At 67.7% G+C, this 26,097-nt stretch overlaps 3 protein-coding genes across 6 annotated transcripts in view; 2 read left to right on the top strand and 1 right to left on the bottom strand.

Annotated features, from left to right (window-relative positions):
• Positions 1–202: 202 nt before the first annotated feature.
• Positions 203–11,843, top strand: DGKQ (diacylglycerol kinase theta). The gene is made up of 22 exons (XM_080676308.1): positions 203–582; positions 3,047–3,126; positions 3,709–3,808; positions 4,073–4,158; positions 4,242–4,367; positions 4,744–4,897; positions 4,994–5,065; positions 5,163–5,502; positions 5,610–5,700; positions 5,803–5,857; positions 5,935–5,996; positions 6,330–6,480; positions 6,837–6,875; positions 7,263–7,378; positions 8,622–8,773; positions 8,926–9,074; positions 9,191–9,369; positions 9,648–9,748; positions 9,926–10,072; positions 10,190–10,301; positions 10,383–10,535; positions 10,827–11,843. Exons 1-22 carry the CDS (start codon positions 303–305, stop codon positions 10,926–10,928), a joined length of 2,847 nt encoding a protein of 948 aa, XP_080532434.1. The 5' UTR covers positions 203–302; the 3' UTR covers positions 10,929–11,843.
• Positions 11,366–24,650, bottom strand: TMEM175 (transmembrane protein 175). 4 transcript variants are annotated; one of them, XM_080676324.1, is made up of 11 exons: positions 24,429–24,650; positions 21,294–21,463; positions 20,993–21,031; positions 19,700–19,794; positions 17,003–17,054; positions 16,770–16,805; positions 16,169–16,252; positions 15,681–15,794; positions 14,187–14,265; positions 13,914–14,049; positions 11,366–12,727 (listed from the first exon to the last, which is right to left on the bottom strand). In XM_080676324.1, the coding sequence occupies exons 1-11, from the start codon at positions 24,535–24,537 to the stop codon at positions 12,073–12,075; spliced, it is 1,569 nt and encodes a 522-aa protein (XP_080532450.1). In that variant the 5' UTR covers positions 24,538–24,650; the 3' UTR covers positions 11,366–12,072. The 4 variants fall into 4 exon arrangements, with proteins under 4 accessions (XP_080532450.1, XP_080532449.1, XP_080532452.1 ...); XM_080676323.1 differs by having other exon boundaries at positions 15,681–15,845; positions 24,429–24,645; XM_080676326.1 differs by having other exon boundaries at positions 15,681–15,845; positions 24,238–24,511.
• GAK (cyclin G associated kinase) overlaps positions 24,625–26,097 on the top strand; it is a 41,997-nt gene continuing 40,524 nt past the window's right edge. The window contains exon 1 of the mRNA XM_080676292.1: positions 24,625–24,863. Within this exon, the coding sequence (XP_080532418.1) occupies positions 24,719–24,863 (145 nt within the window). The 5' untranslated portion in view covers positions 24,625–24,718. The remainder of the gene's footprint in view (positions 24,864–26,097) is intronic.

The raw sequence follows: 26,097 nt of genomic DNA on the forward strand, positions 1-26,097 counted from the left end.
CTTCCCTAGACCCCGCCCCAGGCCCCTCGGCCCCGCCCCTGCAGCCCTCACTTCCGCGTCAGCCCCGCCCCCAGCTTAACTCTGCGGGCCCCGCCCCGTATCCCGGCCCCGCCCCCATGCCGCACCCCTCTCGGCCTCGCATCCTGCCCCGCCCCGCCGCCCGGCCGGCTCGGTCCCGAGAGTGCGCGCCTGCGCAGTGGCGGCGGGCGCAGTCGGAAGCCCGGCGGACCGGACCGCGGGGGCACCGCTGGGACCACGGCCTCTCCGGCCCGCAGCGCGGGTCTGGGCCGCCCGGGTCGGCGATGGCGGCGGCGGCCGAGTCCGGGGCCCGCACCTGGCTTGGCGGCGGCTCGCCGCGCCCGGGCAGCCCGGCCTCCAGCCCCGATCTGGACCGGGGAGGCCGCGCGCGGCCGGAGCCGGGGCCGGGGTCCGGGTCGGGGTCGGGGCCCGAGCGGGCAAGCGCCAGGTCCCCGGGCCCCGCGGCGCTGGGACACACTTTCCGGAAGGTGATGCTCACCAAGCCCACCTTCTGCCACCTCTGCTCCGACTTCATCTGGGGGCTGGCCGGCTTCCTGTGCGACGGTGAGCGCCACGACCCCATCGCCGCCCGCAGCCCGCAGCCCCGGGGCGGCCGGGCCCGCACCTCTGGCCTCTGCACGCCCAGCGGCGGCTTCCCGCGGGGCAGGAATGTGCGGGCCAGAACCTCCCCAGGGAGGTGGTGAAGACCAGCTCTGTTAGGGTTTGGGGGCGTCCGTGCCTGCGCCCCTCCGACAGGACTCCCTGGACGTCCTCCCCTGGGTCAGGATCCAATGGGGGAAGAGAGTGGGGGCCCCTGCCTGGGGCAGGGCGAGCGAGGGGCAGGTGCAGTGACTGGGAGGGAGGCCAGCGCACCGGAGCAGCCCACTCCTCCAGCCGGGCTGCCCGGCGCTGGCTCCGGCGCTCTGTGCTGGGCCCTCCGCCCAGGGGCTGCCTGATGTCTGCTGCGCGGGTTTGGCTCCAGCACAGCCCTCCCCAGGCTGCTGTCCCACCTGCGGCGTGTCCCGACAGGGCTCCCATCCAGCTGCCAAGCGTCTGGGCGAAAGGGCCTTCCCTCCTCTGGATCCTGGGCAGCCCGGGCGGGAGGGGGGGGTGCGGAGGGAGGCCAGCGGGGGGAGCTTCCAGGGCCTGCTGTCTTCCAGTCCTGCCCCCTCCCTCAGCCACGTGGGAGGTGACAGGGGTCTGTAGAGCCTTGGCCCCTCACACAGGATGCCTTCTGCCAGGGTACATGGCATGGTTGTCCTGACCATCCCCCCCCCCGGGGGCTGCCCCAAGGTGGCCCGGCAAGCTGGCACGGGGGTGGTTACCCCTGGCTTCTCTATCATATCAGAAACGTGGCACTGTCCTGCCTCCCCTCTGGGAGTTCCAAGAGGCTCTCCCAAGGTGAGATGTGTTTGTGCAGGCCACTCAGCTCCAGCCCGAGGCTAGACCCAGGGCCCCCAAATAGGTGAGAGGTGAGGGCGGGGCCCCCCACACAAGTGAGAGGTGAAAGGAGAGCTCAGCTCTGAGGGCTCAGCAGCTCATTGGCAGAAATGGGGGGGGGGGAAGGGGGGCAGGGGGGGGGGGACGTGAGGCTTTCACTGAGCAGCCGTGTGGAGAAGGGGCTGGTGATCTCGGCAAGTAGAGGCCTGACCAGGATGCGGGAGGAAGACCGCCCCCCCCCCCCCCCCGCCCCGGCCAGGAGCACCAGGACATGTGGGTGGCGTGATGGGCGCTATCTTCGTGGGCCAGAGGAGGAAGCTGGGCACCGCCTGCCCACAGCACTGCCTTCTGTGGCAGAGCTGGTCCTGGTGCCGGGAGGGGAAGCTGGTAGGGGGCTCACTGCTCGGCCCTGTGTCTCTCCACATCTCCCACCTGAGCCCGGCTGCTTCTGGAATTTTCTGTGAAGCAAGGCCTCGGGCTGCTCCTGTCCGGAACTTGTCTGCCTCCCTCCAGGGAACCGGTGGGCTGGGGCTGCCTGGAGGCTCGGTGGGCAGTCTTCGTCAAGGCTGTCCCTCCGCCACCTGCCCCTCCCCTAGCCCTGCATCCTCGTCCATCCCATCCCCCCCCCCCGAGCCCCCCGCCAGGTCCCCATCCTCACAGGCTCTGCCCGCTGTGTGTGCCACCAGCGGCCACTCCAGCCACTCTTCTTGAGGTCCCTGCTCCTGTCCACCTTGGGGTCCATCCCACAGCTGAACCGTAGTCTGGCTGGGCCTCCCCAGGATGGGTGGGGGTGCCCCCATGCTTCTTGGGTGGGCCTTGGGCGCACAGCACAGTCTGAGTGCTCACTGCTTTTGGGGCCTCTGCGCCGTCCACCCCTCTGGACAGGCACATGCAGCCCTCACCAGGCCAGCTGTCCAATGGGCCTCAGTGAGGTTCTGGTGTCACAGACTGGCTGTGGGTCTCGGCAGGCACACACGGGGTGTGGGAGGGGTAACTGGGTGTATGCCACTGCATGAGTGAGGGAAGGGCGTCCCTTTCCAAGCTGGTCTGGTGGGTCCCGCCTGTAGGGGTCCTATCTGCCTGCCTGCCCTTGCAGAGCCGGGAGGAGAGCTGAGCCTGCATGTGGGAGGAGCCCCACTCTTGGGGTACCAGAAATGTCATCCAGGATGGTCAGAGTCACCAGGCCCCTGTCCCCCAATCTGTGCTCTCAGGACAAGGGGTGGGGGTGGGCAAAGGATCAAGGTGTCCCTCTGTGCTTCTGGGGGGGGGGTGTCTGTTGCTATGGCTTCCCTTTCTCCCATGACCATGGGGAGTGGGAGGTCACGGGGCGGGGGGGGGGGGGGAGATGGCGGGAACCACACCCCCACAACGGGATGGGGCAGGGCCTGCACTGACTCACCCAGGCAGGAATTGGCCCATCAGCCAGGGCCGACTGCACCCACTGTGACGGGTACTCTGCCCTGGCAGAACACTGGTCCCGTCACGGCCCTTGGGGTGCCGCTGGCTGAGGCTCCCCGTCTGCATGCCAAGCCGGGGTCTCTGGACTCCTGGGCAGCACAGGGTCTGACTCCCAGCTTTGTTCCCACAGTCTGCAACTTCATGTCCCATGAGAAGTGTGTGAGGCAGGTGAAGACCCCGTGTACCAGCGTGGCGCCCAGCCTGGTCCGAGTGCGTATGGATTCGGGCTGCCAACCAGGCCGGCGGGCAGAGGGGTGGCAGGGCCTGGGTGGTGCAGGGCCTCAGGCTGGGTGGGATGGCCGGGACCAGCCTAGGAGCTGGGGTGGGTCCCCTCCCAGAGCAGCAGCCAGGCCTCACTGCCCACTGTGCTCACCTGTGTCCTCCGCGCCCCAGCGCGGCTCCTGCCTGTTGGTGGGCCCTCCTCCACCTGGGTTTCATCTGGGTTGCCCCAAATGTACCACAAGGGAACAGGCCCAGGGAAGCGGTGGGTGCCAGGGCTCCCTGGGCAGCGGCTGGGCAGGGAAGGACCAGCAGGGTGGCCCCCGGCAGAAGGGGCTTCCTGAGGTCGCAGTGGGGGCCCCTGCACAGAGAGTGGGGAGGGTCGCTGCAAGGCATCCCCGTAGAACCCCTCATAGCACCTTGGGAAGAGTGCGCAGGAGAATGGGGCTGCGGTGGCCAGGCAGTGGGTGGGTGGTGAGGGGGCTCTCTGGGGTGTAGAGGGCTGGCGGGGGGGGGCGCTGTGGTGGACAGTGGGCCCCCAGCTGAGCGGGCTGAGGCTGTGCGCCCCCCCAGGTCCCCGTGGCCCACTGCTTTGGACCCCGCGGGCTCTACAAGCGCAAGTTCTGCGCCGTGTGCCGCCGGAGCCTGGAGGCGCCCGCGCTCCGCTGCGAAGGTACCGCTGGCTCAGGGCCCTGGTCCCTGCTGCCCCGGACGGCCTGGCGGCGGGTGGAGGGTAGAGTGGCTCCAGGGACCTGGTGGAATGTTCTGGATTCTGGAGCTGCCCAGGCAGGCGGCAGGCTCAGCGCTGAGGCTGCAGGTTGAGGGGGGCCCAGCCCGGCCCCTCAGGCCCAGGAAGCTTGCCCTTAGCGGGGCTGGGGCGGGACCCAGGCCTAGCGGAGAGGCCGGCGAGAGGCCCCTAACCCTGCCCGCCCCTCAGTGTGTGAGCTGCACGTTCACCCCGACTGTGTGCCCTTCGCCTGCAGCGACTGCCGCCAGTGCCACCAGGACGGGCACCGGGACCACGTGAGCGCACGGCGGGGTGGGGTGGGGGTGGGGTGGCGGCGGGACCGCAGGGAGCCTGCTGACGACCCCCCCCCACCCCCCAGGACACACACCACCACCACTGGCGCGAGGGGAACCTGCCCTCGGGTGCGCGCTGCGAGGTGTGTCGGAAGGCGTGCGGCTCCTCCGAGGTGCTGGCCGGTCTGCGCTGCGAGTGGTGCGGCGTCCAGGTGGACGGGGAGGGCTGGAGGGCGGGGAGGGACCTGGGAGGAGGAGGGCTGGAGGGCGGGGAGGGACCGGGGAGGAGGAGGTTTGGAGGGCGGGGAGGGACCGTGGAGGAGGAGGGCTGGAGGGCGCGGAGGGACCCGCGGGAGGGGTGCGGCGTCCAGGTGGGCGGGACAGGGGGTCCCTTCTTTCGATTGGAGACTGCTCTTTTGGGGTAGGGATCCCCGTTGTACATAGAGGCGGGTTCCCTGTGCTGGGGGCGGGGCTCCGTGAGGTGGGAGCCCTCAGTCCCGTGTGGGCCCCGTGGGGTCGCTGAGGGCAGCCTGGCCCCGCCCCCCCCCCAGGCAGAGGCCCCTGGCTCAAGGCCGTGCCCCCCCCCAGGTGCACACGGTCTGCTCCCTGGCGCTCGCCCCCGAGTGCACGTTCGGGCGCCTGCGGACCCTGGTGCTGCCCCCCGCGTGCGTGCGCCTGCTGTCCCGCAACTTCAGCAAGACGCACTGCTTCCGCATCTCTGAGCGCGCCTGCCCCGAGCCAGGTGAGCTGGGTGTGGGCGGGGCGGGGTGCGGGGGGGGGGGGGGGGGAGAGCCCGCGGCGGCTGGACCCCGAGTGAGGCCCGTGTGTGCATCCACAGACGAGGGGGACGACGGCGAGGACGGAGGCGACCCCGCGGGCTCGGGCAGGGAGGTGCTGGTGCCAGAGTCCAGTATGTGCCCTTGGCCGCCGCCCCGCCCCCCACCCCGCCCCGACCCCGTCCCCGATCCAGCCCTGTCAGGGTTCACACCTGCTTCGCTCTGGCCCAGACAAGCAGAACCTGAAGATCTTCGACGGCAGCGACGCGGTGCATCGGAATCGCTTCCGAGTGGTCAGCGTCCCCCGCCTGGCCAGGAGCCAGGAGGTGCTGGAGGCTGCGCTGCGGGCCTACTACATCACAGAGGACCCTCGGGGCTTCGAGCTGCAGGCGCTCCCCTGGCCGCTGCAGGCCGGCGACCCCGGGGCCGGAGGGAAGGCCGGGAGTGGCAGGACGTCGGAGGAGGAGGGTGGCAGGGGCCCCAGGTCCCGAGAGGTCACCCCTGAGGCCTGGGTCATCCGCACCCTCCCTCGAACCCAGGATGTCCTGAAGATCTACCCTGCCTGGCTCAAGTGAGGCCCAGGCTCCATGCATAGAGTCTGCTTGCAGGGGTTGGGGGGTCGGGAGGGGTTGGGGGGCTGGGCTGTGTGGCCCCAGCTCCTGAGCGTGTCCCCTGCAGGGTGGGTGTGGCCTACGTGTCCATTCGCGTGACCCCAGAGAGCACTGCGCGGACCGTGGTGCTGGAGGTCCTGCCGCTGCTCGGGCGCCAGGTATGTGCCCTGGGCTGCCCTGGCCCCGCCCCGTGTGGGTGCCCCTGGGTGTCCTGGGAGGTGGGGCTGGTCCAGGCCTGACACCCCGTCTTTGCCCCACAGGCCGACGGTCCTGAGAGCTTCCAGCTGGAGGAGGTGCTCATGGGCAGCAGGCAAGGTGAGGGCTGGGCCGGGTGGGCAGCTGTCTGCTCACGCCGCTCGGCGCCCGTGCTGACGGCGGTGCTTCCCCTGCAGTGCAGCGGACGGTGCTGGCGGATGAAGAGTCTTTGCTCAGCCGGCTTCGAGACATCCGGCAGGTCAGTGGTGTGAACGCTGGCCCCTGGGAGCCACTGGCCTTTGGCCACGGTCGCTACCTCATAGAGAGGACCCCAGGGCCGCCCGGGGGGCAGCTGACCATCTAGGCCTCCCTCCCAGGCCTGGCACGTCCATCTGCTACCCAACAGAAGGCGGGGTTTCGGGCCACAGGCCCCCTGAGTTCCCCGAGGGCCTGCAGGGAGGAAGCCTGTGTCTTCTGTCCTCTCCTCTCCTCTTCTTCCCAGGCCCCCTTTCTGGGTGGAGGTGGCCGGGCCTGGAGTGGGGTGCTGCCCTGCGCTGTGCTCAACGCTGCCCTGCTCCCCCCTCCCCCACAGACGTCCCTGCGGCAAATGAGTCAAACGCGCTTCTACGTGGCTGAGAGCAAGGCTGTGGTCCCCCGAGTCTCCCTGTTCGTTGGTGGCCTGCCTGCCGGCCTGTCTCCCCAGGAGTATGGAAGCCTGCTGGACGAGACTGTGGCCACCAAAGGTGTGACCACCTGGGCTGGCCTGGGGCTATAGCCACTGGGGACCGGAGGGGGCCCTGAGACAGACTGTGGGGGCTGCCGGATGGGGCCAGGGCCCCCCCCTCCCCTGCCGCTGCCACAGCCTTCCCCACCTGTGGTCTCTCCTCCTGGGGCTCAGACTGTGACAGCTCCTTTGAGGGGCTGAGCCTCTGGAGGCCCAGTCTCTGCTCTAGGCTCTGGGAGTGGGGGAGGGGCTGTGCCTGGAGTTGGGGGTGGCCCTTCCTGGGGTCGCTGGCCCTGCCACGCGGTGTGCCGTTTCCCCTGGACACAGGGCTGGGCTGGCGTGGCCTCCGCCTCCCTGACCCGCCTGTCTTTGCAGCTGACCTGGTGACCCTGAGCCACGTGTACGCCTCCCAAGGTGAGTGCCCTGCCCCTTGGCCACGTGAGCCACGGGTGAGGCCGAGTGTGCGGTTCCCTGGCCCTCGGGGTCATGCTTTGCTAAACCATGACGAGGCCAGAACACTGCCATCCTGCCCCTGGATTCGCATCCTTGTCACGGAAAACTTTACATCTCCCAGAAACAAAGTGGGCTCGTCCCCCGTGGGTCCCGGGGGCTTGGTGGGCCGGGGGGGGGGTGGGGCGGCGGTGTTCTGTCCTGCGTCTGGAGAGCCTCCCTCACCTGCACCCACAACATCCTGGCCACCCGTAAGCCTCCCCTGGGGTGGTGGGCCTGCACCCTCTGGACACCCTGGGGTGGGTGGACTTGAGCCTGGCGTGGCCCGAGCTCACGGCCCACCTGCCCCAGGCGCCGTGGTGCTGGATGTGGCCTGCTTCGCGGAGGCCGAGCGGCTGTACATGCTGGTCAGGGACACAGCTGTGCACGGCCGGCTGCTGACCGCCCTGGTGCTTCCGCATGTGCTGGTGAGTGGGAGCTGGGCCTGGGGGGACGTGGCTCCCACTACTGGTTTTAGCTAGAGCTTGGGCGTCTGCCACCTACGCTCGATTCACACAGTGAGAAGCCTCCATGGACCAAGAGGGCTTCCCACAGGCCCTTGCTCTCCCTGGGGTCCTAGCCCCCCTGCCCGTGCCCTTGGCCGCCTCGGCCAGCAGGTGGCACTCTCTAACCAGATACCGTCCTGCAGACCCAGCACTGCCAGAGGAGGGGTGCGTGGAGGAGGGTGCCTGGAGGAGGGTGCCAGAGGAGGGTGCCTGGCGCCAGCCCGGGACGAGGGTGGGCTCCACCATGGCACATGGGTCAGGGCAGGGTGCGGGGCCCCCAGGCGTCTGCAGCCGCCCTGTCCGAGGGTCCAGGGGAAGCAGAATGACAGCTGTGACCTGAGCGTGACCGAGTGGGTGATGCCTGCAGGTGCCCACTGCCCCTCCCCCTGAGCGGGCTCAGGACAGGGTGCCCACCAGCCCTGGGCAGAGCTGGCCGATGCCGACTCGCACTTCGCTCCCGGGAGCCTCCTGCCCGGGGAGCGGAGAATGGTGCTGCAGGCAGCTCTGCCTGTGGGTCACACGTCACCTCGTGTGTCCTGGGCTACTGTGTTAGCGCCAACCTGTATGTCTCAGCCAGCAGCCACCTCCCTGTGGGGACCCCGGCCTCCTGCCCGCTGTCTCCTGGGCACGATGTTCTGGAGATGGGGGAGGAGGGCTTCGTCCTGACCCTGAGGGGAGGTGTGTGGCCTCCCTGTGACCTGGGCTCCTGGCTGCTGTGTGGTGGGAGGGGCCCTGGGAGCAGCGGCCTCCCAGGCTGCACACCAGGAGGCTCAAGGGGGGGCAGGGTCCAGCCTGGCTGTGCGGCCTGGACGAGGCGGTGGGCGAGGTCTCGGGGGCATGTCAGAGGCTGGGCCTTGGCCTGCGAGCTAGAGCCCCCAGTGGCCGCTGCCCTGTCTGCCTCCGGGTCCCTAGAGGTCAATGCTGTGTATCCCTAGAGGTCAATGGCGGGGTCCCTAGAGGTCAGTGATGGGTGCCCCTAAAGGTCAGTGGCGGGGTCCCTAGAGGTCAGTGGCAAGCTGTGATGCTGTGTGGCCCTCTGGGCCCTTTCCTGGGGAGGGGGCTGCTCCGGGTGGGCTCAGGCCAGGTGGGCTGAGGGGTGGGGGCAGCCACTGCCCAGGCAGCGAGGTGGGGAGACGCCTTCCGTAACTCGGCCCCCGTCTCGCAGCACACGAAGCTGCCCCCGGACTGCCGCCCCCTCCTCGTGTTTGTGAACCCCAAGAGCGGAGGCCTCAAGGGCCGTGACCTGCTCTGCAGTTTCCGGAAGCTGCTGAACCCTCACCAGGTCTTCGAGCTGACCAACGGGGGGCCTCTGCCTGGGTGAGTCTGGTGGGGGCCCGGCACAGGCCCTGCGAGGGGCTGGTGGGACAGGTTGGGGTACGGTGTCTCCGGTGGGGGTGAGCTGCAGCCCGATGGGCCGCTGGGCCTCTCCTCCGGCCTGTGGCAGACAGTCCCCACCTCCCTCCTTCCAGGCTCCACGTGTTTGCCCAGATGCCCCGTTTCCGGGTGCTGGTGTGTGGAGGGGACGGCACCGTGGGCTGGGTGCTTGCTGCCCTGGAGGAGATGCGGCACCAGCTGGCCTGTCCGGAGCCTGCTGTGGCCATCCTGCCCCTGGGCACAGGTGGGGCAGCCATGGGTGTGGAGGCGGGGCCTTGCTTGTCCTTCCTTCCTGTCCTGTCAGTTGAGGCCCGGGGGTGGGGGGGCTTCGGAGAGTCAGGCTGCCTCTCGCCGTCCCAGGGAATGACCTGGGCCGGGTCCTCCGCTGGGGGCCGGGCTACAGCGGAGAGGACCCACTCTCGGTGCTGGTGTCAGTGGACGAGGCCGACGCCGTGCTGGTGGACCGCTGGACCATCCTCCTGGATGCACACGAGGCTAGCGGTGCCGAGAATGGTGTGGCAGACCTGGAGCCCCCCAAGGTGTGGCGTGCCAGGGAGGGAATGGTGGCCGGGGGCCCCGTGGGTGACCCTCCCTGGCATCCCCTTTAGGGAAGGGGAATTGCGGCTCGGGGCGGTGGCTGCCGGTAGTGGCCCTGGGTGCCGGGAGCCCGCTCACTGCACGTGCCGTGTGGTCCTCTCCCGGTGCTGGCGGCTACCAAGCAGGCCTTCACGGAGGGGCAGCTCCCAGCACGCGGTGCCGTCGGGCTGGAGCGGGGCGCCGGGAGGGCTGCCCAGGCCACGGAGTTGTCTGCCCCCAGATCGTGCAGATGAGCAACTACTGCGGGATCGGCATCGACGCGGAGCTCAGCCTGGACTTCCACCAGGCGCGGGAGGAGGAGCCCAGCAAGTTCACGAGCAGGTGCCCGAGCGGGAGTCGGGTGCTCTGGCAGAGCAGGGCTGCGTGGTGGCCGCACCGCCCCGGGTCACCCAGCACCACCCCGGGTCGCCCAGCAGGAACTGGAGAGGTGCTGGCCCGGGCTGACGGAGGCTGGCCAAGGCCCACCCACCCGGTAACAGCAGGCGTGTCCTCCTGCAGGTTCCACAACAAAGGCGTGTACGTGCGCGTGGGGCTGCAGAAGATGAGCCACGCGCGCAGCCTGCACAAGGAGATCCGGCTGCAGGTGGAGCAGCAGGAGGTGGAGCTGCCCAGCATCGAGGGCCTCATCTTCATCAACATCCCCAGGTGCCGGGGGGGGGGGGGCTCTCGGGCTTGCCCAGGGCTCTAGCTCGGGCTGGGGTGGGCGTGGGGCCCTGTGCAGCCCGCACCCTCACCCATGCACCCCTCCTCCTCTCCGCACAGCTGGGGCTCAGGGGCTGACCTGTGGGGTTCCGACAGCGACTCGAGGTTTGAGAAGCCTCGGATGGACGACGGGCTGTTGGAAGTGGTGGGGGTGACCGGTGTCATGCACATGGTGAGTACGGGGGCCGGGGGTGGGCCCAGGTGCTGCCAGCGAGTGCTGAGCCACCTGCCCGCCCCCCTCGCCCCTCCCCAGGGCCAGGTCCAAGGCGGGCTGCGCTCCGGCATCCGCATCGCGCAGGGGGCCTACTTCCGGGTCACCCTCCTCAAGGCCACACCCGTGCAGGTCGATGGGGAGCCCTGGGTCCAGGCTCCCGGCCACATGGTCATCTCAGCCGTGGGCCCGAAGGTGAGTCGTGGGGTGCACCGGATGGGCTGGCAGGCACGGCGGGAGGGCATGGGGCCCAGGTGCGCCCTTGAGAGCACCTGCCTCTCCTCTGGAAACAAGCCCCCAGGCCTCTGAAGGAGGCGTGTCTGCTGGGCCGTGGTGGGGCTTGAGCCCCGACCCCACAGGCCACAGCCACGTGGCCCCCACTCCTTGCCCTTCTGTGAAATGGGCTGAGATGACACTAGGGGTTCTGGGGCCCTTGGCTGGTGGCCTGCAGCGTCCTGCCCTCTGACCCCACCTGCCCCGTGACAGGTCCACATGCTCAGGAAGGCCAAGCAGAAGCCCAAGAAGGCTGGGACCCCCAAGGATGCCCGAGCGGATGAGGGGTCTATCCCCGAGGGGGGCCCCAAGTAGAGGCGGCGCTGAGCAGCCCAGTGGCAGGCAGTGGATGGACGTGTCTGCAGCCCTGACCTTGGGGTGCCCCTCCCCTCACCCCTGCCTCCCAACCAGTGATGGGTGAGCAGGGGCTCTGCTGGCCTGAGCGCTGCGCCTGGACCTCCTCTGTCCCCTGGGTGGTCCCAGGTGCTCCTGGAGCAGCCGGCTCCAAGGATCCCGGTGTGCCCAGCAGAGACGTGGGGACCCGCCCCCACCAGCTCCTCCGGCCCGACCCCGTCCCCCGAGCCTGGCTGTGGCCGGGAGTGGCGACTGCACTGCACAAGAGGCCGGTGGGCTGGCCACCTTCCTGAGGATGGCGTGGTCGTGGTGCCTGGAGGCGGCGGGAAGCAGTGCCTGATGGGACCAGAGCTGAGCAGACCTGTGCCCCAGGCCCAGAGAACGTGGAGACGGGAAATGGGAGGAACCAGCTTTAGTTGCCAAGGACTACTCGCACTTTGTGTTGTTTGCCAACAATGGACGTGGACGTGGAGGCCCAGCATGGGCCGTGGCTGCTGGGCCATGGGTCACCCCGAGGGGGACCCACAGACCATGCCCTTCCCACTGTCCGGCCCGGCGCCGGGTCCCTTTGCTGCTATTTGCCCTGAGGTTTGGCTCAGCCTCAGATATGTCCCCCCCCCCCGCCCCCAGCTTCTGCCAAAGCCGCACTGACATGCACTGAGCAGCCTTCGTCCCGTGCGTCCCCCGCGCCCCCCTCACTGTCCTGTGCGTTAGCCTTTGTCCTGCGGTGCTGCTGTGTCTAAGCCGTGGGCGGGGTCTGTCCTGTTGTCTACGTGCGTCTGCCGAGGTGTCTGTGGCTTTGTACCGGCGCCTGCTGTGCCACACACGACCTGCAGCCCTAACTAGGTCGGCACAATACAGTCTGGGCACGGCCTCCCTCGTCTCCCTCCTGTCTCTGCGTCAGGACCACTGTGGGGAGGGTGGGCCAGGCCGGGCCATGGGGTCCCAGGACGGCCTGCCTGGCATCGAGGACCCAGGGCCACAGCACACCCACCTGCCCCACAACCACCCGACTGCCAGCCCCATGCAGCCGCCCAAGCCTGTGTGGGCCCAGGACACAGATGGGCGCGTGTCCCCACAAAGCCGAGTCCTGGCAGGGGCGGTGCTAGCAGGGGGCAGGGAGCAGTGGGGCCCTCGGGTCCATGGTGTCCCGTGTGCGCGGAGCCAGGCCCCGCAGGGCCCGCAGGAGGGCCAGCGCCAGGCGCACGAGGAGCCGCAACAGCAGGAAGGCGAAGGGCACGGCGATCTGCATGCTGTGGAAGATGGCCGTGCTGAACCTGCTCAGCACGCAGGTGAGGGTGAAGGCCAGCAGGCTGGCGCAGGGGTACAGCGCCAGCTTGGCGCACATGAAGGCGTGCTCCTGGCCCCCGAACCGTGCGGAGGGCCGCAGCGTCTCCGCCTCGTGCAGCAGGGCCGCGGTCCACATGGCCAGCTGGAAGATGCTGGCGAAGAAGATGATGGCGCAGCTGACGCGCACGCTCTCGAGCTCGTCGCGTGGCTGCCGGGCGAAGGCCGAGGTCTGCTGGTAGGCCAGCGGCAGGCCGCCCACAAAGGCCAGCGAGAGCGTGTTGAGCAGCCCCATGGACTGCGTGGCCTTGCGCACGTGCAGGAAGAGGGAGTGGTGGGCGAACCAGAGCAGGCCCACGGTGGCGAAGGAGCCGAAGTAGGCCAGGAACTGCGGCCCGTCCACGCTCAGCGCGGCCACCAGGCTGCCCTGGAACTTCTCCTCCACGTCCTTGGCGTCCGGGACGTTGTCCTCGCTGGGGATGGGAACAGACGGCACCTGAGGGGCCTCGTGCAGGTGTGGGTCCACGCCCGCCCCCCAGGCTGCCGTCTGCACCGGAACGCCGGGCAAATGGGGCGGACTTTCGGAACACGAAGTTCGTCTTATCCCCGCTATCAGGGCTCAGGACGGGCCCCGAGCCGAGGCCTCTGGGCTGTCTGTCCAGCCCCCGGCAGTGGCCTGTCCACTTGGGATGGTAAGGGGCGACTCTAGCCCCCCGAGGCCGTGCGGGCCGCTGCCCTCGGGCGCAGCCGGGAGCCTGTGCAGCTCTCTGGTCCCCTGGGTGAGGCGCCCGAGACACCCCCACTGGGGTGCTGCACGTGTCAGCGGGAGGCGGGCTGGACTCCAGGGTTGGAGGAGGAAGCAGGACACAGAGCCCAGGGGACCCATGAGGCCCTCAGGGCCCGGAGGGTAGAGCGGAAGCAGTAACATCCCTCCCCAACCCCAGCCAGTCCACACACCGCTCACGGCGGGGCCGAGCCAGCCACAGGTCATTTCGGGAGCTTAGATCTAGGCTCAGAGATCGGCACCAGCGGGCACTTACTCCCCATTTCAGAAACTTACAAGTTACAGTGAAAGGAGTCACCAAGAGAGAACTAGACTTCAGACCGACAGACACAGAACACGGAATCAGGGTTCTAACACGTCAACGAAACAGGATAGCTGAAACTCAACAAGGAACACAGGCTGTGCAGCGGAGGGAGACCCCGGCCAGTGTGCTCAGCGGTCAGAGCGCTGCCCCACACACCAAAGGGTTGTGGGTTCGATTCCTGGTCGAGGGCACGTACCTGGGTTGCAGGTTCGATCCCCGCCCCTGCTGGGTGTGTGCACGAGGCAACCAACCCATGTGTCGCCCTCACGTTGATGTTTCTATCTCTGTCTCTCCCCGTCCCCCCTTCCACTCTCTCTAAAAATCAACGGGAAAAACATCCTTGGGTGAGGATTAACAAAACACCAAAGAGGGAGACTGACAGGAAGCAGGTAAACCTTGGAAGTAGAGGCAGGACCCGGAGGCGGTCAGGTGGGGCTGCTGGCGAAGACCCACAGCTGGGAGCCCTGCCCAGAGCGGGATCCCTTCTCTGGGGCTGAGGACCGGACCAGAGGCACTTCCTGGACAGGGAGCCCGCCCAGTACGCCCAGGGTGGCCTGAGCAGGATTCTCACCAGATGTCCAGAATGAGCAGCGTGGCCACGATGGCGTAGACCCCGTCGCTGAAGGCCTCCACCCGCTCTTTGCTGAGCGGCTCCTGCAGGTCAAAGGTGAAGAACTCCACGCTGGGGGCTGAGGGCTCCCGGGGACCTGTGGTGTGGCAGGAGGAGCTCGCATTCTGTGGACCCTCCGCCCTCTTCCCCGAGAGGCCGGGAGCATGCAGGCGGGGAGGGGACCCCCAGGGGCGCCTGGCGCGGGCTGGGCCCTGGGGCAGCACCCGGACGCACCCACGAGCCTGCCTCTGCACCAGCTGGCCGCCTTGCTGGCGTAGGGGAGGAAGATGACCGTCGCCATCAGCAGGTACGACTGCGAGACACAGACACGTCAGATCTGCTCTGAAGGGCGGGGCACCGCCAGCGGCACAGGTGACAGCGGCGCGTCCGAGAACGTCCGGGAGGGAGCCAACGCCCACCAACCACGTCTGATACAGGACCGCAGCTCCACTCCACGGGGAGCCCGGGGCCCCCAGGCGGGCACAGGACCGAGGCCACAGCGAGCTCCCCCTCGCCCTCGTACCCACACGACAGCTCCTCTCACACCGCCAGGCGCCGTGCTGGCGAGGGGAGGGCGCGGGAACCGTGTGCATGGGGGCAGGAACGCACGAAGGCGCAGCTACTGTGGCAAACAGGAGCTTCCCCCACATCACACAGCCCACCCAGACCCGGCAGTCCCACCTCGGAGCATCGCCCAGGAGCGAACAGGGTCCCGAGGGGTCCGTGCTCCCTGCTCGCAGCAGCCCAGGCCCACGGAGGGAGGGGCGGCTAAGTGCACGGCCCCCTGGCACCACGGCCATCGTGGGGAGGACGAGCCCGGAGGACCTGACACCTGTACAGTGGGCCTTGTGGACATGGACCGAGGGAAGCCGTGGCAGACGTTCACACGCCATCCTCCTGCGCTGGGCCCTGCCTCCCCACTGGGGGTGTCACCCTCCGCTCCGCCTTCCCCCCCTCACCGCGCCCCCCCGCTCACCTCCCCATCTCACCCCACCCCCCCCGCTCACCTCCCCTTCCCCCACTCCATCTCACCACTACCCCCACCCCGCTCACTTCCCCTTCCCCCGCTCTCCACCCCATCTCACCCCACCCCCCGCTCACCTCCCCTTCCCCCACTCTCCACCCCATCTCACCCCCCCCCGCCCCACTCACCTCCCCTTCCCCCACTCTCCACCCCATCCCACCCCCCCTCACCTCCTCTTCCCCCACTCCATCTCACCACTCCCCCCACCCCGCTCACTTCCCCTTCCCCCACTCACCACCCCATCTCACCACCGCCCCCCCCCCGCTCCCCTCCCCTTCCCCGGCTCCCCACCCCATCTCATCCCCCTCCCCCCCCCCCGCCGCTCTCCACCCCCACTCACCACCCCATCTCACCCCACCCCCCGCTCACCTCCTCTTCCCCCACTCTCCACCCCATCTCACCCCCCCTCACCTCCCCTTCCCCCACTCCATCTCACCACCCCCCCCCGCTCACCTCCCCTTCCCCCACTCACCACCCTATCTCACCCCCTCCCCCGCTCACCTCCTCTTCCCCCACTCTCCACCCCATCTCACCCCCCTCACCTCCCCTTCCCCCACCCCATCTCACCACCGCCCCCCCCCCCCCGCCGCTCTCCACCCCATCTCACCACCGCCCCCCCTCCTGCTCACCTCCCCTTCCCCTGCTCCCCACCCCATCTCATCCACCCCCCCCCCCCCCGCCCGCCGCTCTCCACCCCCACTCACCACCGGATAGAAGAACAGGGAGAAGCCTGCGGCCAGGAAGCACAGAGCTGGGCCTCGGAGGACGATGTGCAGGATGTGCCGCCGGTAGAGGGCCCGGTGGGCAGAACGCCCGATCTGGGGGTTCAGGAGGTGGGGCAAGCTGAAGGCATACACCACGATCAGCGCCTGTGGGAGAGCTGGGCTGCAGGACCAGCAGAAGCCGGGGCCTCGGAGGGCAGGCTCTGCTGTCGGGCCCACCGTACGTCCTGGGGGCGCAGAGGGGACGGGCACCCTGCTCTGTGCACGTGGGTCTCTTCCCTCTCTCCCCACGGCACGGGGCCCAGGCCCTGCCTCTGGACACTCGGCTTCGGCCACGGCAGGTGCCCCGGGGCAGGCAGGCGCTCCACGGCGCCCGTGCCTGGGGCTCACTGCGCACACCCCACCCTGCACCCTGCTCCCTGCACCCTGCTCCGAGAGGCTGCCCGTGGGAGGCTGGGCGGGCGGCCTACCTGCACGGCGCCGATGGCGATGACGCACGCACAGAACAGGAAGATGCCCAGCGGCACCTCCGGGAAGGCCACCATCAAGGAGAACTGCAGCCAGAACACAGAGCAGGCCCTGCAGCCCGGTCCAGGCCCGGGCGTCCCCCCAGGACGGCCAGTCCGTCGGAGCTCGGCCCTCAGCGCTGAGACAGGCCCAGGCCTGAGGCGCAGCCCTGCACTCAGCACTGCCCTCCGCCAGGTGCGGAGGGAGGGGCAGGCGGGGTGGGGAGCCACATGCTGGGCATGGGCTGGGAGTACCAATAAGCGGGGAGGGGGCGCCCCGCATCGGCCTTGGAGGCCCAGGCACATCCCTGCCATGCAGGCTGCTAGGGCCCCTGGGGCGTCCCCTCCCCCACCCGCCTGCACACCCAGGTGCCCCCTCCCAGGCAGCATGCCTGCCGCCCCCCCCCCCCCCCCCGCACAGCCTCCTCTCCTCCTTGCCTGCAGCCCCCACTGGGCTGAGGTTCTGAGGATGGAGCATCTTGGGTCCTGAGTCCTCTCACCAGGCTGGACCCCGGGGGCGGGTGAGGGGGGGGCTCAGCGAGGCCTGGAAGCGGCCAGTACTCACGGTGAAGGGCAGGAAGGTGATGGTCATCATGCAGGCCTAGGGCAGGGGCAGGGAGTCAGGAGGGAGGAGGGGGCGGGCAGGGCACTCCAGGTGGCTGGGCCCCGCCCGTGCTGCCCACCGCCATCTTCTCAGCGGGCCGGGCCGCGAGGAACTGGCTGTGATGGCGCCCCTTTCACTCCTCCTCGGAAGGAGGAGCCACACGCAGCCACTTCCCCTCAGTGGAGGGAACTCACCAGGTTGAGCAAGGCCAGGGTGTCGTCGATTTTCCCAACGACCTGGAACAACCTAAGCGGGTGAGAAAGGCCAGGACCCGCCCTCAACAACGCGGCCCAGCAGCACCACCGTCACCACACGCTGCCGTGTGCGGAGGGCGGGAGACCGAAAACACGCGGAAGAGAACGGAGGTGCCCTGACACCGTCAGCGTCTCCACGCGTCCGCTCCTCCTTCTCACTCACAGCTGCTGCCCGAGCAGAAGCCATTTGTGGAAACCAATGGACGCGCTTGGCAGCGCTGGGCGTCCACGTCCTCGCGCCACGGGCAGGCTGACCATGGGGGGCCGTTCCCCGTTCCTGCAGCCACAGGGCCTGAGGGAGGCCGTGGTGGCCTGTCCCGAGGTGGGAGGCCTGTCCCCGGTGGGTGGCCTGTCCCGAGGCGGGAGGCCTGTCCCCAGGCGGGAGGCCTGTCCCGAGGCGGGAGGCCTGTCCCCAGGCGGGAGGCCTGTCCCCAGGTGGGTGGCCTGTCCCGAGGCGGGAGGCCTGTCCCGAGGCGGGAGGCCTGTCCCGAGGCGGGTGGCCTGTCCCGAGGCGGGTGGCCTGTCCCCAGGCGGGAGGCCTGTCCCCAGGCGGGAGGCCTGTCCCCAGGTGGGAGGCCTGTCCCCAGGAGCCCAGCCCTGTGAGGGATGCCCTGCAGCCCACAGCAGACTTGCTCTTCAGCCCTCGGGTCCAAAGGCCATTTAAGGAAGCAGCCCCAGCCCTGGCCTGTGCGGCTCAGTGGGTGGGCGTCGTCCTGTACACGGAAGGGCTGCCAGTCGGACCCATCAGGGCCCCTCCCGGGATGAGGGCTTGTCCCCCCACAGGGTGTGCAGGAGGCAGCCCCCCGTGTTTTGCTCTCATATAGCTGTTTCTCTCTCTCTCTCTCTCAAAATCAATTAAAAAACCTTTTAAACAATAAGACAAAGTAAAAACAGACAAGGAATCCCTCTCAGGATGGCCCACACTGCACCGGCGGGGCAGCTGCTCCCGGAGGGCTCCACGTCGTGCGGGCGAGGAAGCCAAAGCGGACGCACACGCGAGCTCCCAGGTCGGCCCAGCGGCTGGAGACACACCCTGGGCCCTGCCCGCCTTCCTGCCCCCGGGTCTCCGCAGGGCTCGGACCCCAGGATGCGCCTGCTTCTGGCCTGGGCTCAGCGGCCGAGTCCTCCACCTGTTGGTCCGTGTCAACCAGGGGCCAAGCATGGCCTCTGGGGCTGGCACTCAGGGCAGGCCCCGGTGAGGGATGGCCCCGGTGAGGACAGGCCCCGGTGAGGACAGGCCCCGGTGAGGGATGGCCCCGGTGAGGGATGGCCCCGGTGAGGACAGGCCCCGGTGAGGGATGGCCCCGGTGAGGACAGGCCCCGGTGAGGGATGGCCCCGGTGAGGGATGGCCCCGGTGAGGACAGGCCCCGGTGAGGACAGGCCCCGGTGAGGGATGGCCCCGGTGAGGGATGGCCCCGGTGAGGACAGGCCCCGGTGAGAACAGGCACCGGTGAGGGATGGCCCCGGTGAGGACAGGCCCCGGTGAGGGATGGCCCCGGTGAGGACAGGCCCCGGTGAGGGATGGTCCCGGTGAGGGATGGCCCGGTGAGGACAGGCCCCGGTGAGGGATGGCCCCGGTGAGGACAGGCCCCGGTGAGAACAGGCCCCGGTGAGGGATGGCCCCGGTGAGGGATGGCCCCGGTGAGGACAGGCCCCGGTGAGGGATGGCCCCGGTGAGGGATGGCCCCGGTGAGGACAGGCCCCGGTGAGAACAGGCCCCGGTGAGGGATGGCCCCGGTGAGGACAGGCCCCGGTGAGGGATGGTCCCGGTGAGGACAGGCCCCGGTGAGGGATGGCCCGGTGAGGACAGGCCCCGGTGAGGGATGGCCCCGGTGAGGGATGGCCCCGGTGAGGACAGGCCCCAGTGATGGATGGCCCCGGTGAGGGATGGCCCCGGTGAGGACAGGCCCCGGTGAGGGATGGCCCCGGTGAGGACAGGCCCCGGTGAGGGATGGCCCCGGTGAGGACAGGCCCCGGTGAGGACAGGATCTGCGCTGGCCTAGAGCCCAGATTCCAGTGAACCAGCGCAGTAGGAGGTCAGCGGGGACTATGGCCACCCCGCCTCCTCTCTGTGAAGGCGGTGGGGGATGGGGTTGGGGATGGAGAAGCCGTCGCTTTGCTGAAAGCACTGGGACACTTAGCACAAGTGCCAAGCCTAAAGCCCCCGCATTCTCCTCTGGGTGCCTGCACCCCAACTCCCCCCCCCCCGGGCGCCCGCTGGGGCTCTGGGTCCCCGCAGCGCTGAGACCCTTTTCCCTCGGATCCTAAGGAAGCTTGTCCTGGGGAGCAGCTCGGCCCCAGGGCGCTGGCCACAGTCGAGGGCGTCCCTCCATCCCTCCTGTGCCCTGCCCTGTGCGTCCGAGGCAGCTCTAGAAGGCGGCAGCGGTGCCCGCCCGGACCTGGGAGCTCTCCCCGTCACTGCCCCAGGCCCGGCCCGGCCATGTGCAGGGACAAAGCCAAGGCCTGGAGTGGGAACTGGGCGAAGGGGCGGCCCACTGCCCGATGCCCTTGGGACTCAGCCCAGGAAGCGAGGGGCAGCTCGCCCACCCCCAGAACGGGACCTATGGGCGCTGTGAGTGCACGCAGCTGCCCGTGACCCCATCCGGAGGGAAAGCTGCAGCCCAGCCCAGCCGCACCTCGTGTGTGCCGCCCAGGCCACAGTCACGATGAGGAACGTCATCAGGTAGACGGCGATCCTGGTCGCTAGAAGTCTCTGGATGCTTCGGTCAAACTGCGGGGACAGAGCAGCGTCCGGTCAGGGTCAGGGGTCAGGCGGCTGCACTTACCCTCAGCATCGCGGGGCGTGCAGTCGCCCCCTGGGGGGCTGGGGAACAGGCACTGCTCCGGCCGGCCAGCCCCATCGGTGTGGCTGCTGCTGCCCAGGCAGACCCACTGCCCTCCTAGTGAACTCTCACCCGAACCCCGAGAGAGGAAAAAGCCACACCCAGCACCCATGGCCCGTGGCATCCAGGCCCCGTGCACTGGCTGGGACCAGGCCACGGCCGTGCGGGGCGTCCTCACCCCTCAGCTGAGAGGATGCCATCGATTGCACGGGAGGAGGCACCCCAGGACCTTTCGGTGTCTCCTCAAGTCAGGTCCAGCTCCTAACGGTGCTATTTACCCCGCGGAGCAGAAATGCTCCATGCTGGCCGCCCACGGGGACTCTGCTGACTGCCCATGGGGACTCTGCTGGCCGCCCACGGGGACTCTGCTGACCGCCCACGGGGACTCTGCTGACCGCTCAGGGGGACTCTGCTGACCGCCCACGGGGACTCTGCTGACCGCCCACGGGGACTCTGCTGACCACTCAGGGGGACTCTGCTGACCGCCCACGGGGACTCTGCTGACTACTCAGGGGGACTCTGCTGACCGCCCACGGGGACTCTGCTGACCGCCCACGGGGACTCTGCTGACCGCCCACGGGGACTCTGCTGACCGCCCACGGGGACTCTGCTGACCGCCCACGGGGACTCGGCCTTAGGAAGAACACCCTTTCCACTCGCTCCATGACGTTAACCTGTTTTACACGCCATCAGCCACTAGGCCCTCACTCCGAGAACCCACAGCAGGGACCCGATGCCCTCCCTCCTAGCCTGTCCTAGGCTCCCCCGTCCCCCTCCAGCCTGTCCTAGGCTCCCGCGTCCCCCCCCCAGCCTGTCCTAGGCTCCCGCGTCCCCCCCCAGCCTGTCCTAGGCTCCCCCGTCCCCCCCAGCCTGTCCTAGGCTCCCCCGTCCCCCTCCAGCCTGTCCTAGGCTCCCGCGTCCCCCCCCCAGCCTGTCCTAGGCTCCCGCGTCCCCCCCCCCAGCCTGTCCTAGGCTCCCCGCGTCCCCCCCCCCCCCAGCCTGTCCTAGGCTCCCCGCGTCCCCCACCCAGTCAGGTACTGAAGTGGACCCTCCCCGCACCAGACGCTATAGACTGTGCCCAAGTACCTGCTCGGGGGAGATCTCCGTGTGGGTCACAGGCAGGATCTATCAACAACACAAAAGGAACGGAGGGACGTGTATCTCTCGGGCTTGGTGCTGACTGGTGCTGGGGGATTTGGGTCCCTGCTGGGCTGCTCCCCCCCACCCCACCCCCACCTTCGTAGCTGTCTGAGGGGCTGGGAGCCCAGGATGCTGCTGAGATGGGCCAGGCTCCACCCAAAGGCTGCTGGGGAGGGTGAGGCTGGGTCCTATGGGAGTGGCTCTGGGTGGGGGCAGGCTCTGAGCTGGGTGTGACCCCCCCACAGACCATGACGGTGGCGATTATGGACAGCAGTGCGTCGCTGAAGCTGAGCATGCGATGGGAGTGCTGGGTCCCGTCGTCGTCGTCGGCAGCGTCCTCGTCCCCCATGGCGGTTGTGGAGTCTCCCTGCACGTTGAGGGCTGGCTCTGGGGCCTGAGGCCCGGACATGGCGGGGCCTGGGAAGAGGCACAGGCCTGAGCCTGCTGAGTGCTCCTGGGCCTGTCCCGCTGGCTCCGCAGTGAGCCCAGCAGGGGTCCCTCGGGTGTGCCAGGGGGAAGCAGCATGCAGATCCACACCCGCGCTTGGCTCAGCAGTGAACGCCCCAAACCCTCTAAAGGGAGCAACTGGTAAACCCCAAATGGACTTAGAAAGGGCTGTGGACTGCCCGGCGGGTGTGGTGCAGTGGCTAGCGCATCGGCACCAAAGGGTCGCAGGTTCAATTCCAGGTCAGGGGCACATACCTGGGTTGCAGGTTTGATCCCCAGCAACCAATCAATGATGTGTCTCTCTCACATCAATGTTTCTCTCTCTTTTTCTCCCTCTCTCTTACTTCCTTTCCTTCCACTCTCTCTAAAAAACAATGAAAAGAAATGCCCTCGGGTGAGGATTAAAAAAGAAAAAATGAAAGTGCTGTGGACTAACTGTGTGTGTCCCTGAAGAGTCACATGTGGAAGGAAGCCCTGGCCGGGATGGCTGGGAGGTGGAGGGAGTGAGGTTAGATGAGGCCTCAAGAGTGAGGCCGGTGATGGGCTCGGGGCCCTGGTGAGCAGAGACCAGCGCCCGCTCTCCGCGGTGAGGACCGTGACAGGCTGTGGGCCAGCAAGCGGCCCTCCCCGAAAACGGACTTGACCGCCACCTGGTCGCAGACGCCCAGGTAAGTTCCTGCCTGTGGTACGTTGTTCTGGTGGCCCGAGCTGAGACAGGAAGTGACAATGGATGAAGCAGAGCCACATGAATAAAACTTAGAAACAGCCGAGACCGGTGTGGCTCGGTGGATAGAGCGTCGGCCTGCGGACTGAAGGGTCCCGGGTTCGATTCCGGTCAAGGGCGTGTACCTTGATTGCAGGCACATCTCCAGTGGGAGGTGTGCAGGAGGCAGCTGATCGATGTTTCTCTCTCATCGATGTTTCTAGCTCTCTATCCCTCTCCCTTCCTCTCTGTAAAATATCAATAAAATACATTAAAAATAAATAAAAATAAATAAAACACAGAAACAATGCTGACAGGATCACGTCAAATTGCCCAAGGATACAGTGTCGGGCCATTGAGGTGCATGTTCACACAAAACCACCTCCCACACGACTAACACACGGCGAGAAGGAAACAGGAGTGACAACGGCCACCCCTTCAGGGCTGCTGCAGCGATCCGGCGGGCGGGCCGAGCTGTCTCTCTCCTTCTCACTTTGCTCCCTGCTGTAGGTTCTAAGAGCTCCTGACAAGTGCAGGACCTACCAGACACAAAAGGAACCGAGGGACGTCACTTGGTAACCACAACCACACCGGTCTGCATCCGAGCAGTCCCTTTGTGGCCAAGCCTTCCTCCACCACAAACCCCGGCCACCACCAAGTTTCCTATGTTTGTTTAAAAAATGTTTTTATTGACTTCAGAGAGGAAGGGAGAGGGAGAGAGACAGAAACATCAATGATGAGAGAGCATCATTAATCGGCCGCCTCCTGCACGCCCCCCACTGGGGATTGAGGCCGCAACCCGGGCATGTGCCCTGACCCGGAACTGAACCGTGACCTGGTTCTTAGGCCGACGCTCAATCACGGAGCCACACCAGCCGGGCTCACTAAGGTTGCTACTGTCATTTTTCCTTTTCCATATTGTCCCACAGGTGGGCTTGTCCCCATGGCACCTCCCGAGTCTGGTTTCCCTCACTTACGACGCTGCATCTAAGATCTATGCGTGTTTCGTGAGTACCAGTGTTTTCTCTGTGCAGCTAAGGGCTGATGTGGGTGGACCTATATGCTCCCCCATTCACCAGCTGTAAAATGTGGGTGGTTCCCAGTTTGGGGTGGTTATCAATGAAGCCACACCCCTGCTCGCAGCAGCATTATTCACAGCAGCTAACGGTGGAGGCAACCCAACGGTCCGTCTGCAGGTGAATGGTCAGCAAACATGTCCATCCATAGAGCAGGGTGCTGTCCAGCCTTGAAGAGGCAGGAAATCCCCACAGATGCTGCAACATGGATGGGCCTTGAGGACACCATGCTCGACAAGTGAAGTTAAGTGGTCACAAAGGATAAGCGCTGTGTGATCTCACCTCCATGAGGTCCCAGAGTGGTCAGAAACAGAGACAGAGAGCGGAGGGTGGGTGCCAGGCACCCCAGCCCCTGTATTGCATTTACCAGACAAGTGCACTGGCTGGGAAAGCCATGTGACCTGTGTGCCATGCTAGCTCAGGTGCTGGCCTTGGCCAAGTAATGACATGGTTGAGTATGTTTTCTCACCCCCCGAAAGGGAGGGGGGAGGGCTAACCAGACTGTGCCTTCTTCTCCCAGATACCCTAGGACGGCAGAGAAGGATGTGTGAGCATCAACGCGCTGGGTTAACTAGGCTACTGTTCCTATTAACATGGCCACGAACAGAGCAGCCTGTCTGGAAAGCGCTCCGATAGCTCAGCATGCGGGGAGGATCGGGCTTTCGCGTGCATTTTTTTCGGTTTGAAACCGAATACTCCGTGGAGGGGTTGCAGCCATAAGTGCCTACTGCACCCGCCAGGTACAGAAACCAGCCACGAGTTCGGTGAATGACCGTATGCCCCGAGGGGGCGGCTCTAGGTGATGGGTGACACATGGGGTTCTGGGTCTGATGTTTCTACAGAAACTGGGAAACTGGGTTTTTAAGTTTCTCAGCCTTTAGTAACAACCAATTCTTAAAAACAAACCCACTGATGTGCCCCCCAACCCCACAAGCCAGGGCCGTCCACGGGGCAACGAGCCTTACTCACTAAAGTTGCAGGGGCTGTGGGGTCGCTGCGAAGCTAAAGCTGTCACTGCTCCCCTCGCCCCCCGCCGGCAGAGGCCGTCCGCCGCACACACAGCCGGCTCCCCCGGGCCTGGCGGGGCACCTGGCCACCGGCCTCCGCAGACTCAACCCCCAGGGGAACCGGCAGGGCTGGGGGGCAGTCGGACTACCTGGGCAGGAGTCCCCGGGGCCACCGCTCCGAGCGTCGGTGCCCCGATCAGTGGCGAGCCAGGAACACGACACCCGGAAGTTCTCCGAGAGGCCGACGGCGCCGCGCATGCGCAACCCGCACCTAGGGCTCTGCACACGCGCCGTCGCCCAGCGGGGCGGAAGTGAGACGCCGGCGTCCTTCCGGGCCTGCGTCACGGCATCGGGGCGGAAGCTGGTGCGGCTCGGGCCGGCGGTTGCTCAGCTGCCCGGACGCCCTGGACCCGAGCCCCCGCGCCCGCCGCGGGCCGCCATGTCGTTGCTGCAGTCTGCGCTCGACTTCCTGGCGGGCCCCGGCGCCCTGGGCGGCGCTGCCGGCCGCGACCAGACCGACTTTGTGGGGCAGACGGTGGAGCTGGGCGAGCTGCGGCTGCGGGTGCGGCGGGTCCTGGCCGAGGGTGAGGCGCGGGCAGGCGGGCGCCGAGGGTCAGCGCGTGGCGGGCGGGAGGGTCCCGGCCTGTTCGGGCTGGGAGGCCGGTCTCGGCTCGGGCACTTCCTGGTGGGCGCGGGGCCGGGCTGGGGCTGGGCAGCCCCCGCAGCAGGTGCCGCCGTCCTGCGGGGTGCGGGGGGCTGTGGCTTGGGTGGAGGCCGTGCCGGCGGGGAGTTCGGCCGAGCGCGGGGGTTCCGTGGAGGCCGAAGGCTGGAGGGAGAGAGCGCGGCGGGCGGGTGTCAGGCACACCCTTCCCTTCACGACGGGTCTGCCGTGGGCGGGCGGGAGTGGACGTGGGCGCGGGGCCGGCGCCCCTCCGCTGAGCGCGGTGGCGGCCCTGTCCTCCCCGGGCGCTGGGCTAGGCAGTGGGCGTCCTGTGCCCGGCTTCCTGCTCTGACCACCGTGCCGTCCGTGCCCCTGGTGTCGTGTGGGCTCGGTTCCTGCGAGCTGGTCCTCGCCTCCCGATGGCCTCCCCCTCGCTCACACGGAAGTCGCCACCGGCGCTGGGGAGGCCCCTCTCTCCTCTGGATCCTCCTTCTGTTCCCGGTGCCCACAGGGAGGCCGGACTTCCCAGTCCTGCTGCTTCCGGCTTTGGGCCTGGCGCTGCGACAACCCTGTGTATCGCCCCACATTGCACATTGACTCGCAGGAGTAGGGTGGGCCTGCCCCCGTGGCCACCCCTCTGCCAGTGTGAGGCGGCGACGTGACCTCTCTGAGTCCTGCTGTCCTTATTCTTAAAGGTCGCAGCAGCATCACCTACTTTTTCTCCAATTTGTTGCAGAAACAGATTTGTGTGTGATTTATCGGGAAAACCACAGGCTCTGCTCCTTTCCGAGTTGAGGCCAGCCCCTGTACTGACGCCTCCCCAGGCCACCTCATATGTCCTGAAAATACCAGGCAGTTGTCTTGTTTCCTTAAGAAACTCATGGTGGACAGGAGGTGGCTTCTGCCTTTAAGTAAGACACGCGCTCCAGTGATGGAAGGACAGCGAAGTGCAGGGGAGCCTCAGGTGGGGCACGCAGTGGGGGGAGGGGCGGGAGCAGGCCAGGGCCAGGGGCTGGGAGGGGAATCGCAGGTGGGAAGGGGTCAGGGAGACAAGGAAGCTGTGCCTCCGCTCAGCGCCCAGGAAGAAGAACGAGGAAATGTGCCAGCCCCTTCCCTGTGCCCTGTAGGCGAGCCAGGACGTAAAAGTAACCAGTGTG

This window comes from Plecotus auritus, assembly GCF_963455305.1.
Source record: "Plecotus auritus genome assembly, chromosome: 1".
NCBI classification, from domain to species: Eukaryota; Metazoa; Chordata; class Mammalia; order Chiroptera; family Vespertilionidae; genus Plecotus; species Plecotus auritus.